A 17929-nucleotide genomic window follows, 5' to 3' on the forward strand; every position below is an offset into this window, starting at 1 on the left:
TTTAAAAAACAAACAAACAAACAAACAACTAACTAACCACAAAAACTCCCAACCAAAACACCATACAAAACCAAAATGGGGAAATATAGTCTCAAGTTTTAGGTACCTAAAAACAGTCCCTGAAGTGATCCTCCCCTAAGGATATTTTGATCTTAAGTCACATTTTTTTTCTAAGGTGTATTTATTTAGTCTCCCTGTAGCTAATTGCAAGGAGACAACTGCTAAGATGATATTAAAGTAATGATGTGATGTCTTCCTTCATAGCTGAGAGAGACATTAAGTCTGGAGTAATAACCAGTGAAGTCATTAACTGGTAATAAAGGCTCCCCCCGACCTCAGAGAATGTTCTCTGACATACAGTGATTGTTTCCATCACTTGTCACCTTTCTCTCAATCCATGTTTATTTTCTTAATCTGTGATACGAGTAACTTGATATTTCCCTGCTTATCAATAAGCAAGCCTGTACAATTGTACTAGTAGATATGAAAGAAATAAGGACAAAATATTTGAGAATGTTTCATGACACACATGCCTTTGTTTACACAAAGCTGCAGAGGAAATGGATCTCTTACTATTCATGGCTCAGAATTTCAACCAAATCACCTTTTTTTGCATGTTCATCTTACTGTTTGCAACATCAATTGGGAAAATACACAGCAAGAACAGCTCTCACAACCCTTCTATATAGTTATGTCTGCTTTGTTTTTGCAAGTTTAGACAATGTGAGTGAAGTTTCCAGTGCAACAGACCTGGAAATGTTATGGCAAGGCTTGCAGAGCAGAGCAGAATCAACTCCAACAACAAATACATCTCTAATCACTAAAACTTATCACCCAAGCGTACCCACAACAAACCCACCTTCAGAGCAGGGATCACCGGCATTGCCAACTGAGGTGGAATAACTGAGGTGGAATTGGACTTAGCTGGTCAAGGAGAACAGAGATAAGCACAGAAAGAGAAGACATAACACCCAGATTGCTCAGGCACAGGCAAGAAGGACCCGGAGTGCCACATCTACCTGCCAGGGACACCAGCTGCAGCCCAGGCAGCTCTCCCCTGACAGCCAGTGTGTACAGACACTCACCTCCTCTCTTGGCATTTTAGATGGCTGCAGCATCCAAAGGCCTTCATATTAAAAGCAAAATAAGCCCCCAAAACATCATTATTTTTTTTTTGCTGAACTAACAGAGAAGGCTCCAGGGAGACCTTAGAGCACCTGCCAGTGCCTGAAGGGGCTCCAGGAAAGCTGGGGAGGGACTTGGGACAAGGGCAGGGAGGGAGAGGACAAGGGGGAAGGGATTAAAACTGGCAAAGGGGAGATTGAGGTTAGATATTAGGAGGAAATTCTTCACTACGAGGGTGGTGAGACCCTGGCCCAGGTTGCCCAGGGAAGCTGTGGCTGCCCCATCCCTGGCAGTGTTGAAAGGCAGGTTGGATGGGACTTGGAGCAGCCTGGGCTGGTGGGAGGTGTCCCTGCCCATGCAGGGGGTTGGAACTGGATGATCTTTAAGGTCCCTTCCAACCCAAACCAGTCCGTGATTCTATGAAAACAGGGAAGGAGTAGGGAAGTGAAAAATCAAAGGGATGTTGAATGACAGTGTGTGAGAAGATGCAAGAAGTCGAGATCTGTAGGAAACTAACCTAGATTAGTTTTTGAAGGTTGTTTCTTGTTTAGTCCTTAAATCCCATAAATTTTGTTTCAGTAATAGGAAGAAACACACAAAAAGAATTGTGTACCAAAAGGAGAGAGTCCTTTAGAGAGAACCCAGGATGGTCAGAGCAAAGGGGGTGCAGTTGTTTTACTCTGGAGTAAAAAGCTGTGTGGGAGAGAGAGCTGTGGTTTCTGGGCTTGGTGGGAGCTGCTGGTGGAGAGAAGGGGGAGCAAGAAGCCTTGTCCTTAAATTGTTGCAGAAGCACTGGGTGTATTGAGGGGAACATCAGCAGCTTAAGGAGAGGTTAAGGAATGATCTGTGCGGCTGTTTTGGATGCCTGGCCTTGGGGCTGGTGGGTGCTTGGGCTGGTCAGAGATCCAAACAGCTACATCTGTTTCAGGAAACAGCCTGAATCACCCCAAACATTGGGAAGCATCAGAAAACTTTAGATCATTAAAGAATCACGTCCTTCCTCCCAAATAAATGTCACTTAAAAATCCTCACCCTTCTGGAACTACTGTACCATTGCAGTAAGAAAGAGAAATCATCATTTACACTGTCATGCTAAAAAGTACAATTCTCCCCTATTTGCCCCCTTAACTCAACATGGGGAGAAAAATGCTAGAGGTAGAAAATGTGGGACCATGACAGGAGATGAGAAAATATTCCCATCTCAGCAGGAAAAGATTATTTGCAGACAGTGTCCAAGAGAGAATTATCAAGCTATACACCCTGTATCCCATGGAACAATAACAGTAATTTTAACTACACATTATTTAATCTATTTAACTCCACCTCAGCAGCAAGCACCTGAATTTCTAGACAAACCTCAAATACAGCATTTTGGGAATCATTGTCAACAAAGCACTAGCACAGCTTCTTATCAATACATGAGCTCATTTCCCCCCCCGGGCACATATCAGAACTGCTGCTGCTCATTCCACCACAAATACATTTCAGAAGTGAACACAAGTCTGACTGATAGGGATTTAAACCTGGTTTTAGGAGTCACACAGTAGAATGTACAGTAGAAATGCCAGTTACAGCAGGCCAGTGCTCCCTGCTCACATTTTCAGGACATGTCTGGCAAGCTTCACATAAAAAAACCCTCTTACATTAGCAACAGAAACTTCACAGAACAGGTAACTGAAGTAAACTATTCCAGAAGCTTTATTGGAGCTAGCAGGAACACTGCAAAGCACAAACACCCCGACACCTGACAACAGTTATAACTGGAGCTGGATTAGGGATGATTTACCTCCTCTAACAATTAATGAATGGGCACATCAGAAAAATAATACATTCAGCCAGCCCAGTGTCTAGACAATGGTTTTCAGGAATCAGCTACACAGCTACTGAGGAGTTTATCCATTAGGAAACTCATGATGGGGACTCCAGACAGAGTTTTAAACCCAAGCACCTGGCTCCCTCTCACCACAGTATCCACATGCAAATAAGACACATTTAATCCACACTAGTTATTCAAATACCTGATGATCTTTCCAGCTTGTGTGGTAGATTTTTATCCCCTGACAAGGGAGAAGAGAAATGCTAGAGAGTAAGACTTTCACCCTCCTTTTGTTACAGCTCAACTATATATTAGTATAAAAAGATCTAAATGTCAATAAAGCAAGACATTTATTTTAAGCTTTCTTGAAGGAAAGGCATTTGTCTGAGAAGTGCCTCAGTATAAATAAAGATCAAAGGATGAACCTCCTCGATAACCATCTAATACTGGCTACACTTCACTGGATAATTTTCCAGAAGATCATTTTCTAATAGTCACTGCAGCAGAGTTGTAATTTTACACATGGATTGAAAGGGCAATAAAATCTCTTCTAAATACTCCCAGCCATCCTCCTCCTGATCCCCAAGTCTGTGTTTATAGCTTTGCCTCTAGTAATTTGTGTTCATTTATACTGAATCCCCTCAATCCAGCTGCAAGGCCCTTCAGAACACCATTCTGCTTTATGGAGGTTTGTGAAAATCATTTGCTACATTTAAAGTTCTCTTTAAATAAACTACAGGCATACTCAACGTATATTAACTGCAGTTCCTGAACTGAGCATTATGTATTTTCCAGACACAGACTGTTGTGTTACCATAATGTCCCAAAAATCACATTTAATAATCACCTTATTTCCACAGATCAATAATTCTGCTATTAAAAACAACCAGCTCTTCTTTGCAAGGAAACAATTCTAACTGCAAACTTTAACACCGAGTGCCATTTGAATGAGAAGATTTAGTGTCTCAAAAGCTGCACCAAGCACTGGTGGGGCATGATCCAACTCCTTCACCTGCTAAGCAGTGTAAGAATTAACAAATCCTTTACTCCAAATGGATTAGACAAGTAACAAACAGACAGTCAGCACAATCCAACCCCCCAAAACTCCATGACAACAGCAGAACAATTCACACAAGTTCATTATTTTCATAGAATTCCAGACTGGTTTGGGTTGGAAGGGACCTTACAGACCATCTAGATCCAAACCCCTGCATGGGCAGGGACATCTCCCACTAGACCAGGTTGCTCCAAGCCCCATCCAACCTGGCAAAGTGTTGAAATGTTTATCAAATACAGTATTTCAAAGAAACACTGGGAAGTGCAGAAGCAGAGCAGGCAAATATCCTTACTTGGAAAAAAAAAAAACCAACTTCATCTAAATTTTAAGACAATTTCCAAGTTTGTCACCTCCTAAAATCTTGGAAAGAATTAAATTCTTAACAGATGTACTACATTTTTAAATACAGCCACATCACGCACACATTTTTTTTATAACACTTAGAAAACACTGTGCCTGATCAAAAATGTCTTCTCTATGGTCTGATTCACTTCCAGCACCCAGTTATGGACACAAAATCATTACCAACTCCTGAACATCAAGCAGCTGTGGCCAAACTGTTTGTGCCTCTGAGCAAGGGTAAGGAACAAAGCACAACGCTCAGCCCAGTGTTTCATCTTGGCTCAGAAACCAGCACCTTCCTCTCTGTAGCCTTCACCTGCACATAAAAAAAAATAAATAGCACCTCTTCTCTCCTTTTTTTCCAATCACCTACATGAAACAAAGCAAGAAGTCAGCTACCATGAGCATGCAGAAGGTATTCAAACACCCCTCCACTACAGCAGCAACACCTTCCTCTTCCAGAGCTGGTCCCACGCCGTCAATCACAGAATCATTGAATCATTAAGGTTGGAAAAGATCTCTAAGATCCTCCAGTTCAGCTACCAAGCCAACACCACCATGCCCACTAAACCGTGGCCCTCAGCATCACATCTACACAGCTCTTAAACCCTCCAGGGATGGTTACTCCACCCCTGCCCTGGGCAGCCTAGGCCAGGGTCTGACAACCCTTTCAGTGAAGAAATTGTTCCGAATATCCCATTTAAACCTCCCCTGGCACAACTTGAAGATGACACTTCAAAAACCTCTCTTAGATGCATCTGCCACCTTCTACTATCAACAGGTTTTATGATGCTCCCTATTAAAGGCAGATAGCTAAGGAAAACTTATACTAAAAACTGCCACTCATTTGATAAACATCCAGTCATTAGTGCTACAAGAATTAAGGGCTTTCCAAGCTAAACATGATTCAAGCACCTGATTTTTCAGAAATAATGGACTGCAAAGATAATTCAGGGTATTTTCATCCTAAGGATGCAGGTATTTACTGAAATACTGTCTGTACACACAGACATGGAGATATAAAAAAACCAAATAGCAGCAGCTTTATGCAATTAAGATTTTTGGACCTATTTATGGAAAGCTACTGTTAAATACCAAATTAAAGCATCTGACACAGGTAAGGAAGCATGACTTCAGTGAAGATGAGCAGACCTTTTGTTTACCTCTGTATCCACAGCAAATTCCAGCAGCAATGTTTCATAACCTAAGATATAGATGTTATTTTTACATCCTCAGCAGAAAAATTCAGTTACTGATCATTACAGATTCCAGAACCTGGGGTGAGGCGTGGGGTGTGTGTGTTTCTCTTAAATGGTTTATTTGGATTATGAAACAACTTCTATTAAATTTTCTCATCCTCACGTGGTATTTTTAAGAACACTCTCTGCTTCTGTTTGATGCCACATTGCCAAGCAGCAAGTAAAATATTAAATACTACTCCTAATGTCTCATCACTTGCATGTACATGAGATAGAATCTGTTTCACAACCTGTATCTTAGTAGCAGGGTCAGTCCCAAATAGGGAGTCGGAGCAAAACAAGTAAAATCCTTTGGCTTTCTTACACAGTGTTATCAAATTAGAAGCAAGTTTTCAAAGCTGGGAATAAATGGGGAAGGTTGCAAAAAGCCTTGGATCACAGCTTGATTAACTGCTGGTGAATTGTCACTCCTTCTAGAAGCCTGTGGCCCTGCCTTCCAAACACAGACCTCCCAGGAACACCGGCAGCTCTTCCGAAGCTTCACGCTGTCTAAACAAAGGAAATTTGGAGCTCATGTTGTACCTGGTCTCTTTACAAATAATGCCTTTACAGGAACATTTCCTCATGACATCCTGTCTGTAACACCGGCCCTGTCAAGCCCTGAGTATTTCCAAAAGATTTATTTGGTGTACTTTTGGCCAAGGCAGTCAGAGGTTAAAGACACTTAGTCCCTCACAGGATGGACCTCACATGGCCATTAAAAAACAGAGTCAAAGAATGCAAGAATTTGATTCCAAGAACTACTGGGAACAGCTATGCAAGAGCTTACCAGGGAAGTCTTTTGAGAATAGCAAACATAATGTAATACTCTGCAAAGAAAAGAATCATTCACTCCTATTCTGTATATTGGCCATATGCACCCAAGTCAAATATCAAAGCTGCACATTTAAAAAAACAACAAGATTCCATTTCTGACACAAATATCCTAATGAATGCAAAGAATGAAGCATCCAGTATCAAAAGCAGTTTTCCTACATTTCCTGTAGGCTGAATCTATGTTTCACAGCATGTCTGATTTCAATTATAGTCTTCTGTAGTTAAGCACAATCAACCAAACCACCACCATTTTGGCTCTTTAATTGCTGATGTTGTTATCATCGATTACGGATTCCTTTTGCTTTCCCCTTTCTCCTCCTCCCTCTCTTTTCAGGAGGAAAAAAAAAAAAATTTTTCTATTATGGTCTATAAATTAACAAGACTGGAACAAAACTAAGCCTTTGCAGACAGCTGGATTTGGATGCTTTTCAGCTCTCTTTCTGTGGCCCTTTTCCTCCCCTTGCAATGGGAGGACCTCTGGCTTAAGGAATGACGTGGCCAGCAGGAGCCTTCCAGCCCATGATGACATCCACACCAGTGAATTTAACTTCAGCTGAAGGGGAGAGAGAAAAAAAAAAAAAAAAACACAAACACAACCAAACAAAAAGAAAGCAAACTGCACTTTTGACCAGTAGATATTTCAGCTGCTGTATGTATATTAAAAAACCCATTCTCCTTTGTTTGCATGTTTCCATATGCAGTAGACAGAAGGTCCATCAGCAAGTTAGTGGGCTTTATTCCTCTAGTTCCTCTGCATTGCTCCAATTTTGGAGATTTTAAGCCATGCTATTTTATGACAATAATGTGATTTCTAAATTTATCAAGCCAAGTTGAAGACAACAACTTTGCACGTGTGACAAGAGGAACAGTAAGTGCCAACAGTGAAATAAAGACTTCCAATATAATCATTGTTATTTATATGGTTTAGTAAGAATTCCCACATGAAGCTACTTTAGCAAATGCCCCAAAAGCTTTCAGGCAATTATAAGGGGTATTTTGAGGCCCAGGGATGCTAGCTGAAAAACTACATCTAGAATGTTTTGTTCCTTCACAAAGTAATTTGAGAATCATGAAAAATATCCCTAAAGCCAGATATCTACCTAGTAAGACTGTTGCTCTGGTTTAAAACATGTGAGAGGAAAAAAAAAAAAAGAGAGTATTAATTTGATGGAAATAATGAGGCTTGGAATGGCAGTACAGATTTCTGACACTGACAAACACCTAGAAGAGAAGGCCAACCAGCCAAATCTGTCCTGTGGCCTAAGGCAGCACCAGTGCCCCAACACAACTTTGGGGTGAAGGAAAAGCTGTAAGGATGGCACAACCTCCAGCCTACACTTCTCTTCTAATTGCCACTTCATACTGTCACAAATTATTGCTGGGGAACAAGCAGCTACCCTTTCAAACCCTTGTTTTAAATCAAGTTCCAGCAATTCCCTGCAAACCCACAGAACAGCCATCACAATAATACAAACCTCTATAAACCAGAACCTGTTCAAACGTGTTAATGAGGCTCTATTGACTAGCTGGCTTCTTGGCAATAGCAGCTCCCACTGGAAGTTAAAAATGTAAAGGCTAGGAATTATTTTTTCTTTCTTTTCAAAGGACAGAAATGAGATTGAAAATCATCTATAAATAGCAGAGCGTTTTCAAGTTGTCAGCTGTAACAGAAAGAGGAATGGCTGTCTCTCTTTACAGAGCCAGGATGGATGGAGTGAGCTTGTGATTCAGGATCAAAAGAGAGAGACAGCTTAAACACTGACTGGAGATAGTAGAAAATGATTTTTTAAAAATTATTTTAATTCACCAGTTTTAGTAATGCTCCAGGAAAATCTACAGCAAGCTGAAAGCCACTGAAACTGAGCTTTGTTTTCAAGTGGTAAACATAAAATCTTACATACCTTGCCTGCCAAAGGAAAAGTGAAGGACATATTGTGAAATAGCTGCAAAAAAGTTTTAAACAACCCATTTAAATCAAGAATCCTCCTTATGACAGAAGATGAATATTAATTGTGTGTCTTTGTCTTTCCCACCAATCTTTTCCTCCCCTAAAAGCCACAGTCACAAGGCTTTTCTCTACAGAAGCTCTCATGCATTTCAATAGTCCCTCACCTACCTCTGAAAAGGAGAAAGGAGTTCATATATGTGATTTGGGGGGTATTTCTTTACATTGCAGCACTATATTCTGAGAAGCCCAAATGAGAACCATAAATGAAAGACTTTGCAGATGATGATCACTGAACGCAGCAGAAGCCAACAGTGTCCCTCCAGTATCACAGAATCTTGGATTTTAGCACTCACCTTTCCCTTGTGTTGGAATAAAGCTCCACTCCTGCCATGCTCACATCAACTCTTGTAGGATGTAAATGTCTTAAGGTCTATTTAAACTTACTTCGCTCTACAGTGCTTATGTAAGGCTGAGAGAAGCAGAGCTGCAGCACTGGCTGCCACCAGACTGCCAGAGCTGCCTTGACTGATTTGTTAATTAGCGTCAGGACACCAACATATTGAAACTGGAGCCCTCACCACTAAACAAAATATATGCCTAAAGTCTGTCTCCATCCTGTACAACATGGTGAAATCCTGCATAGATACTATGCTTATCAATTCTTTTTAACTGATGCAGTCAAACTAGCCCTGATGTATTCTATCAAAACTCAGAGCCTCAAATGCCAACATCCAAGTTTCCCTTAAGCAATAAAACCAGCTTCAGTGTGAGTATTTTTAAATTGAGCCTTTTTTTTTTTTTTTACTTGGTCTTGCACAAATAAAACCAAGAGCAACTCAAATCTTCCTCAAAATTTGGAGACGTGGTGACCTTCCTGCAGAGGTCACAGAACCTACCTGGCATTAAGGCTGATCACTACTAATGGACAGGTATGTAGGTTTAACCTGAAGAAAAAGTGATGCCACTGCATCATGTAAAATATTTGGAAAGCTCAATAATCACTAGGTTTTCCTACAAACATTTTTTTTCTTTTGTTTATAGCTATGAAACACATCTTCACTGTGTGAAGACTTGACAAGAACCAGGTTGAGCAACTATATTCACTATTTAGCTCCTTTTCTTTTTATTATTACATGGTAAAATTACAGATCATGTCAAATGTTAAATCAATGTAGAATTTATTTCTTGCTGGCAATATGCCTTCATGCAAATTACCTCTACTTATAATTCTTTATCTGTCACTGAATACTTCTCATTTTTTCAATACAGCAGTGAAGTCAACCTGTATATGATATTTTCAGTTTCATTCTTGAAAATAAGGTTGTGAACCACTACCTCAGTAACAGCAGTGAATAGGTCAGGTTACGTAAAATTTGATCACTCCCATTTTCTGTCTCAGTAAGCACTCAGAATTTTGTTTGGTGAGGAAGTGGAAATACACACACGCCTACTTCATTACCACTTTAAAACTGAAATTTGTTCTATCAATTGTTGCCTGACAGGTTAGTATTTGAACACATGAAATCCAGAATTACGACGTCTGATGCCAACAAGTTCAAGAAATAGAAAAAGCCAGTATTGAAAGATTTACAGTTATTGAATGTGATTAAACTGGAGGTTGGAGGGGAAGACCTGCACTGCAGCTGGCAAGACACAAGACAAGCCCCCCAACCTCCTGCCCTCACCCCAACACCACTGCTAGTGACAGAGTAAAGCTGCTCTTAGCTCAGCCACGGAGACAAGGTGAACCTGTGCAGAGCTCTGCAGAGCTGTTCTGCTGGCACAAGCCTTCTAGATTTACACTGCACCCAGAAGGCTGGGCCCAAAGAGCTAAGGAAATGTTCATCTTCTCTCTCCTCCACCTCTGAACTTGCAGAAGTACAGGGCAGGTGCAGGCCCTCTGGTAAAGCACAGCAGGTACAGGCAGGGAGGACTTCACTGCCGTTGGGGCGGAATCGGGGTCTCCCCCTGATCAGCCACAGAGGGAAGGATGGAAAAATTCAATTATTTCTCTGCATAACCTATCAAGAGATGTTCATCTTTCAGTAACACCCTCACTATGGTCCCAGTAATCAAAACCTGAAGGAGCTGCAGGGTATCAGGGCTGTATCCCACGGTCTGCTAAGGGAAAAGCATCCCATGGGGCGCTGGTTGCAACCATGTAAAGAGCTAGGCTATTTATGGAGACATAATACCCTTAAATTGCATGAAAAGGTCTCAGTATCAAGCAGAACAGGGACTTTTATAACTGATTTCTTTAAAAATTATTTAAAAGTGAACCAGATGTTGAAAAGAAACAGATCAGTGAAAGACAATACAGCAAGCTGCAGATCTTTACTATGCTTCGTCAGGAATGGCCACCAGTTGCCAAAGGGGAGCTTGGTGGTTTGTCAGGCTACTGACCTCCTCTCTGAAGCCACCCACACCTCAGGGTGGTGAGCCAGGGGACAGAGACAAGATCCACTGGTGTGTTTTCCATGGCCAAGCAAACAGCATCACAGAGAAAAGCATGCCTGTACCTTCCAGGGCTTCTAACAGAAATTCAGCGACAACGCCATTCCTTGAGGCAACGAACAAGGAGGTGTCTTGCTGCAGAAAGTTTGGGAATTATTTTTTAACAGGCACTTTAATAACAATGACTCTTAAGAATCTCAGTGTACATGCAAACGCCCCAAATGAAATCATGGTTCTGCTGTGCTGTGCTCTATAAACACAGAGAGAGCATTCCTGCCCCAACACGCTTACGTATTTTGAGCACTCAATAAAAAAAAAGATGCCAGTGACCCTGGTATTTCTGGCAGAGTTGCTGGCTGGCAAACAGCAATATTGTGACCTCTTAATGAACAAGAAGGAGAAATGCAAACAACCAAGAAGAACAGAACAAAACAAAAATATTTTCTTAAGCAGAACTTTTTAAATCCTGAGATCTCTGACTCCAGAGTCCAGAACATACACATGAAGGTGTGTATGTGGCTCTCAGCATCTCCTAATCTTCAAGCAATTTGCTAGTCAGCAATACAACAGAAAAAGTTAAATGTCTCAAATTCTATAGCAAAATTATGATGGTAGATATAACTAAACTGGCATCTAGAGGTTATCTGTGGACTTCAAAAAAAATCACTTGCAACATTGCTCTCCTGTGCTCCCTTCATGTCCAAGGGGATGAGGTGCTGTGAAAACAGAGGGCCTGAGCAATCTTCAAACACACAACAGTGAGAGACAGGCGAAAACATCATAAGGTCACTCTGTTTCAAACACCATCTACTTAATTTCAGAAGTCAGAAACACAAGGGAACACAGCAGGGCCCCACTTCTTGCAATAAGGAGCCAAGGAGGAAGAAAAGATACTTCCATCCTACGATTTCTGTCAACTGAACAGTCTTAGTTTTGCCTCACCTATTCCAAAAAGCTAGGAGAACAGCACTAGGACAACTCAGGGTACAGCTACATTAGATTTCAAATGGAATGGGGGGTGTGGTTTGGAAGCACCTTTCCCAATTCACTCCTACACACCCTGCTTTGGTGCAGAGTGTAGAGCGGTACCTGGATTCCTCCTGGGTGAACCGTGCCAGGAGGCTCATTTCTGGAGCATGTCTGATGTGCTCCAACCACTGGTGAAAGACCTGGTCCAGAACTAGGCTTAGGTAGAAGTCCTGGAACGTGCATAATGTGGACACTGAGTCCCCAGCATCTCCCATTTTGCTCTGTGAAGAGGTTACTTGATCATGTTGACTGGGCCTCAGAAAGACAGCTATGACTGTTGCAGCAGCTCTGACAGATAACATACCAGCCATCCAGCATAAAAACTAGATTATCATTAAGATACCAAAGGTTGAAAAGGAAGCTCAGAAGTGAAGTACTGGTAGGGAAACAAAGCTTATGTCTGTTATCTCGATAGCATTTTCATACTCGAATATGACATATGACATAATAAAATAACCACAACAAACTTCCTCTTCTCTATCACTACTATAAATGAATTCTCAGGAAAAATAGTAAAGCAAAGCTTCCTAACAGTACCTCTATTCACAAAACTGAGCAAGGACAATTAATTAAGAGGTGAAATCTCAGCTTACTCTGTTAAATTTCAGAGCTGCTCCTCAACAAAACCCTCCCCTGCAGCAGGCTCTAGACACCAGCCCCTGGCACTGCTTTTATCAGTGCCTCTTTTGTGTTTTGTTTCCCTGATGCCATTTACCTATCAGCCAAGTAATCTGACAGCAGAACAAAGTACTGAGGAACCAGGAAAAAATGGGAAACTTGTAGCACCCACCATGTGGCCTGAGGGTCTGGACACAGGAGGGAAAGGGACAACATGTGCCACAGACCTGTGGATAAAGGTGGCCATGGCAGAGGTCTCCTTGGGTCAGAAGTACAGACTCACTCCAATTTCTGTAATTATTTCAGATCTTGATAAGAAATGGAAGCTAATTACAGTTCCACAAGAAAATACAGGAGGGAAAGGGGATAAAAACCAACCCAGTATTCCTCGTTAAAGTAATTCTTACCACATGCTCCAGCTGCTTTCCTAGCTAAGTTTCAGGGTAGAAAGAGACCATTAAAACATCAGATCACAAAGCATACTTCGCCTTATCTAGACTGCATTTTGGTGTGATCATTTGTAGTGTCCTGGCTAAAGCACGACCTGTGAAAGGCATTCAAAGCTGCAAAACCCAAACTACTGCACTGATGAGTATCAGCAGCCTAGCAAGAAATGTAATCAAGGACAGAACTCAGAGAAAGACTGTGAGAAACCATTCCTGGCAGGGGGGTATAATTACTCTACACAGAGCTCTTGTGAGCTCCTAGAAAACAAACAAAAATATTTAAAAGCAGTACCATCAATCTCCACATGTTCATGTCATTTTGTGATTAATAATAGTTACAAATTGGGCAAAAAAAGATTTAATTTTGTTTGTTGCTACCACACAGCCTTCACACACTGCACCTGGCTGTAGAAGTAGATGGAAGAGGGAAATACCATAGGGTTTGGGTTTTTTTCTACAACCTATTCAATTTATTTTCACCAGAGCAGCAAGATCCAGCTTACAGTAACAGAGAGATTACATCTGATCCTTTTGTCTTGAAAGCACACTTCCACCAAAAGACATCCATGTCAACAGTGCTCAAGGAAATTAACTGAATGGGTATTTTTAGAAGCCAAAAAGAAAAACCAAAGCCCAGGGACACACATCTGCTTTCAGTTCCATGGCTTGCAGCCACCAACGTCCCTGTCGGTATTTTTCCTCCCCTAAGCCTCTCATTTCAGCCCTGCTGCCCTATGCATGTGGACAGCCAGCTCACCAAAAATAAGTGTTTGTGTCACATCAAAATAAGCACCTGCCAGAGGCGAGTGACCTGCCCTTACAGCTTCCACCACTGTTTTGCAATCCTCTCCCCCCTGTCCTTACCCACTGACCTTTCCCCAACCACCCTGGCCTCGTTTTTTATCCGCTGCAACAAATGCCTCCTTCCTCCATCACAATGTCCTGTGACTCCTTCAGTGCCCTCAACTTCATGCTTATTTTATAAAAATGGCCATGTTATAAGCAGAATTAATAAACCCACAGAGCATAGAAGGGTTTGCAAGATATTCCACTCCCATTTTGGGCTCCAAGCACTGCAGACAACCACTCTACCTCCGGGAGACAAAGGCACAGCACAGGAGACACAGCTTTTTTTACTCCAGGGACAATGAAACCTCCAGCATGTACAACCCTGCTGCACGCGCTTCCAAGGGCTGCTGGAAAGCAGGCAAGGGCTTCATTTCAATATGAATAGTCTGTAGAAAAATGAAAGTCAGACCCCCAGCCAAACCATAAGGAGGAACCCAAGGATCCCTCATTTTCTTTTCCGAATGGCAAACGTGCAGTTTCATCCCCAAACCCTTCAAGCTGCAGAAACCAGCACCCCTGCCAGCTCACTCAACCACCTGAGCAACTTTTTCCAGCCTTTCTTCAAACTGTAACAACTCGCTGTATCAAACTGCCAAATCTTCAGGGCTCATTTCTTTCTGTGAATCCAGCTGTCATTTCTCCCAACTGCCTTCGCAGTCCCAACTCTCCCAATGCCAGAAAAAAAAAAACAAACCAACAACACAAAACACACACAACTTTTCACAGATACACATAATTTTGCAAAACACATATGCTCTAAGTATGGCACGTGAAGTCAGTTAACAAGTTTACTTACTGGATTAAAGGATGACACACAGCAGTGAAACAAAACTTGGAGGCAGCAAACACATTCACCTTCTCCTCCCTCCAATGCAACACTCACAAGGAGCACTAAAGAGCTCAGAAGTCTAAGGACATTTTGAAGATCCTTCACACTTATGCCCGTGGCATTTTCTATTCTGTAATACCCACGACGTTTCTGATCACCAGCACGTGGAGTTAAACGTAAAACACACACAATTTTCAAGCCAGCAAGCAGAAAACATGCACTAGGGAAAATATATTCCCTCAGAAAAAGGACTGAGCAGAGAATAAAAGCACGTACCTCTTAACTGCTCGGCTGCGCTCTGCCCAACTCGCTCCATCACGTTCCCATCCTCCATTTCGTAACGATCATCCAAGTATTTCTCAGTAGCTTCCGAAATATGGACTTTTCCAGCCACCCCAAGCTGCTCCATCAGGTTGGCCAAATTGACATCATTGGACCACACATCAAACTTGAATCTCCTTGTTCCCAAAATGCCACATAGGACTGTCCCGGTATGAACACCGACTCTCATGTTGACCATTTCATTTTTCTCCTGGCAGAACTGCTCAATGGCTTTAATCATTCCTAAACCCATCTCGATGCAGCAGTAAGCATGATCTGCCCGGGGCTCTGGGCAACCAGCTACACAGTAGTAACAGTCTCCCAAAGTACTTATCTTCTCACATTTAGTGTCCTCACACAGACGGTCAAAACGTCCAAAGAGGTCGTTCAGGAGACCCACCAGAGCGTGGGCAGATTTATTGGCACTCATTTTCGTGAAGCCAACGATATCTGCAAACAAAATGCTCACTTGCTCTATCTGCCACATTTTAAAAGGACGGAATATTATAGGGTTTTTCTGTATGGAGGGCTTCTTCTTCCTGCTTTTAGGGCTGGAGGTGCAATAGCCTTTCACAGAGTTTTCACTCTCATCATCCCCCTGCTTCATTAAGTCATCGGCTATTATTCTTGGCATAACAGAATGAATCATCCTCTCTTTCAGAGCTTTTTCCACTTCCAAGTCTTTGCCATGCATGATGGACTGCCCCACTTTCAGGAACGTGCTTCTGGATCTGACTTCGGACATGATAAATAAGTGAACCCCGATGGCATGGATGCAGATGTGCAGGAAGGCTTTCATCAGCATCTCCCAGTAAACTGCCCCAGCTCCAACAGGTGTAAAACAGGTCTCATCACGGAAGCGATACCCAAAGGTCTCAAAGAGGACCGAGTAGGACAGCCCCAGAAAAAAGCTTAAATACAGGGGGATGCGCATCACCGCATACAGCAACAGAAGCACTTCGATACACATAGAAAAACTGCCCACTTGAGAAAGACAAATATCTGTGGGATCTGCCCGGGAAGTCTGATTGGACATGTCACCACTTCCTGAGATACGTTTCAGAGCCTGGAACTGCGAAGCCAGAGTCAAAGCAAAAACCAGGAGGGTGAGGATCAGCGAAGTCCATATGTAATGGCGGGCATAAGTCTTGGTGAAAGTGAACACAAAAAACCCTATACATACCAAAAGGAAGCACAGAGCCGGCACCATGAAAAACATCTTCTTCTCTCTCATGTTTATGCCAAAGTAGGTGCCCCAGAGAAAGCAGGCCACGCTGATGTAGAAGAGGGCATAGCGAAACCTGCGCTGGGTCTGCGGGAAGCATCTCTCCATGCAAGCCTCCTCCAGGTTGTTGGAGTCAAACTTGGGGTTCCACCACTTGGAAGAGGCCCTCTCGAAGAGCTGCGGCAGCTTCTTCTGGCGGCGGAGGATGGAGCCAGCGCTGCCCCTTCCGCCGGCTCGGCGGGTCCCCCCCCACTCGGCCGAGCTGCAGCTGGAGGAGATGCTGTACTTGCAGTCCTTGGGCAAGGGGTAGCCCTGGTGTTGCCGGGGGTTGATTTTCACCGCCACGCTGTTGCTGTCCCCGCTGGAGTCGCAGCTCACCTCGGTGCTGTGGTGATGCAGCAGCTGCTGGTGCGGTGGGGAAGCCATGTTGTCAATTCCTCCCGAAGAGCCCGCTCCGGAGTTGGGTCTGTCGGGCCGGGAAGGCCACCGGGCCCCTGGAAGAGTCGCCTCTAGTCTCCTCTCGCCACCGCCGAGGAGCGGCGGGGCAGCGGCAGGGCGCTCGGCCGCCGGCCGGGCTGGGCACACCGGGCGCTGGGGCAGCCCCGCATTATTCCCCCTCGCCTCGCACGGCTCCTCCGGCCGGGCAGGGCCGGGGCTGCCGCCGGCCCCGCTCCCGCAGCCCCGCCGAGGCGCGGGACGGGCCGCTCAGTCCCGCGGGGGACACGCCGGGCCCCCGGGAGGGGACCGCTCCTCCATGTCGGCTGCAGCCGGCCGCGGCTTCCTTCCCCGCGCCCGCCGGCCAACGCTCCCCCCACGGCCGAGGGGCCGGCTCTGCCCGCGCCGCCTCCCTCGCCCGCCCGCCCAGCCGGGACGGCACCGGGGGGCGGCCCCCGCCGGCCTGCGCGGCCCTCCCCGCCGCCAACGGGGCCTCGGGCCCCTCCGCAGCGCTGGGGCGAAGACCGCGAGTGTCCCCGCAGCCCCGGCGCGGGGCTCGGCCGCCTGCTCCTCCTCCTCCTCCTCCTCCTGCTCCTCCTCGCCTGCCGCGGGTGGTGCCGCGGGGAGCTCCGTGCCCGGGCGGGGGCGGCCCCACCGCCTGCGCGCGGCCGGGGACGGGAGGGAGGCGGGAGCGCGCTTAGGAGCGGGCGGGCACCGCCGGCACCATCTTCCCGGCGGGGGGGGGGGGGGGGGGGGGGGGGGGGGTGTTGAGGGGGCTGCGGGCGCGCGCCCCCGCCGGCCAACAGGGCGCGGCACCGCGGCGGGAGCGCGCACAGACACACACAGACAGAGAGACAGACAGACACAGACACACACACAGACACACAGACACACAGACAGACAGACAGACACACAGACAGACACACAGACACACACACAGACACACGCCCACCCTGCCCAGCCGCTCCCCTCAGGCGAGGCGCGTGCCCGGGGGCGCGCGATCCCGCCGGGAGGCAGCGGGACGGGATGCGGGACGGGACGCGGGGATCGGCGGCTGCGGCCCCTCCGAGCGTGTCCCCAGCAGCCGGCGGGGCCCCCGTTCGTTCCCACGTTTGGGGGGGGGCGGTGCGGGGGGTGTTGAGAGGCCCGGGGAACCGGCGCCGCGTGTCACGGCCGGACACTCGCCGTGCGCGGGCACCGCGCGCCTCGGCCACCGGTTTCAGCCTTTCCGCCCTCCCCGCAGCCGGCTGGAAACTCGCTGGCTTCTTTTCCTGCTCTCCCTCTTTCTCCGCTTGTTTATAAGCGACGCTATCGGCCCGCACCGCTCCCTCCCTGCCATTATCTCTTCCTCCCAGACGGC

At 45.2% G+C, this 17929-nt stretch overlaps 1 protein-coding gene across 6 annotated transcripts in view; it reads right to left on the minus strand.

Moving 5' to 3' along the window:
- ADCY9 (adenylate cyclase 9) overlaps nucleotides 1–16827 on the minus strand; it is a 97635-nt gene extending 80808 nt beyond the window's left edge. For 5 of the 6 annotated variants that reach the window (XR_007890855.1, XR_007890854.1, XR_007890856.1 and 2 more), the window contains exon 1: nucleotides 14865–16644. Coding sequence is in view for 2 of the 6 variants with exons in the window: in XM_051631882.1 (XP_051487842.1) it covers nucleotides 14865–16560 (1696 nt within the window). In the remaining 4 variants the exon portion in view is untranslated. Of the gene's footprint in view, nucleotides 1–14864 lie in introns of all 6 variants that reach the window. The other variant, XM_051631883.1, reaches the window with a different exon arrangement.
- Nucleotides 16828–17929: the final 1102 nt, after the last annotated feature.

The sequence above is a fragment of the Apus apus genome, chromosome 14, assembly GCF_020740795.1.
Source record: "Apus apus isolate bApuApu2 chromosome 14, bApuApu2.pri.cur, whole genome shotgun sequence".
Lineage (NCBI taxonomy): Eukaryota > Metazoa > Chordata > Aves > Apodiformes > Apodidae > Apus > Apus apus.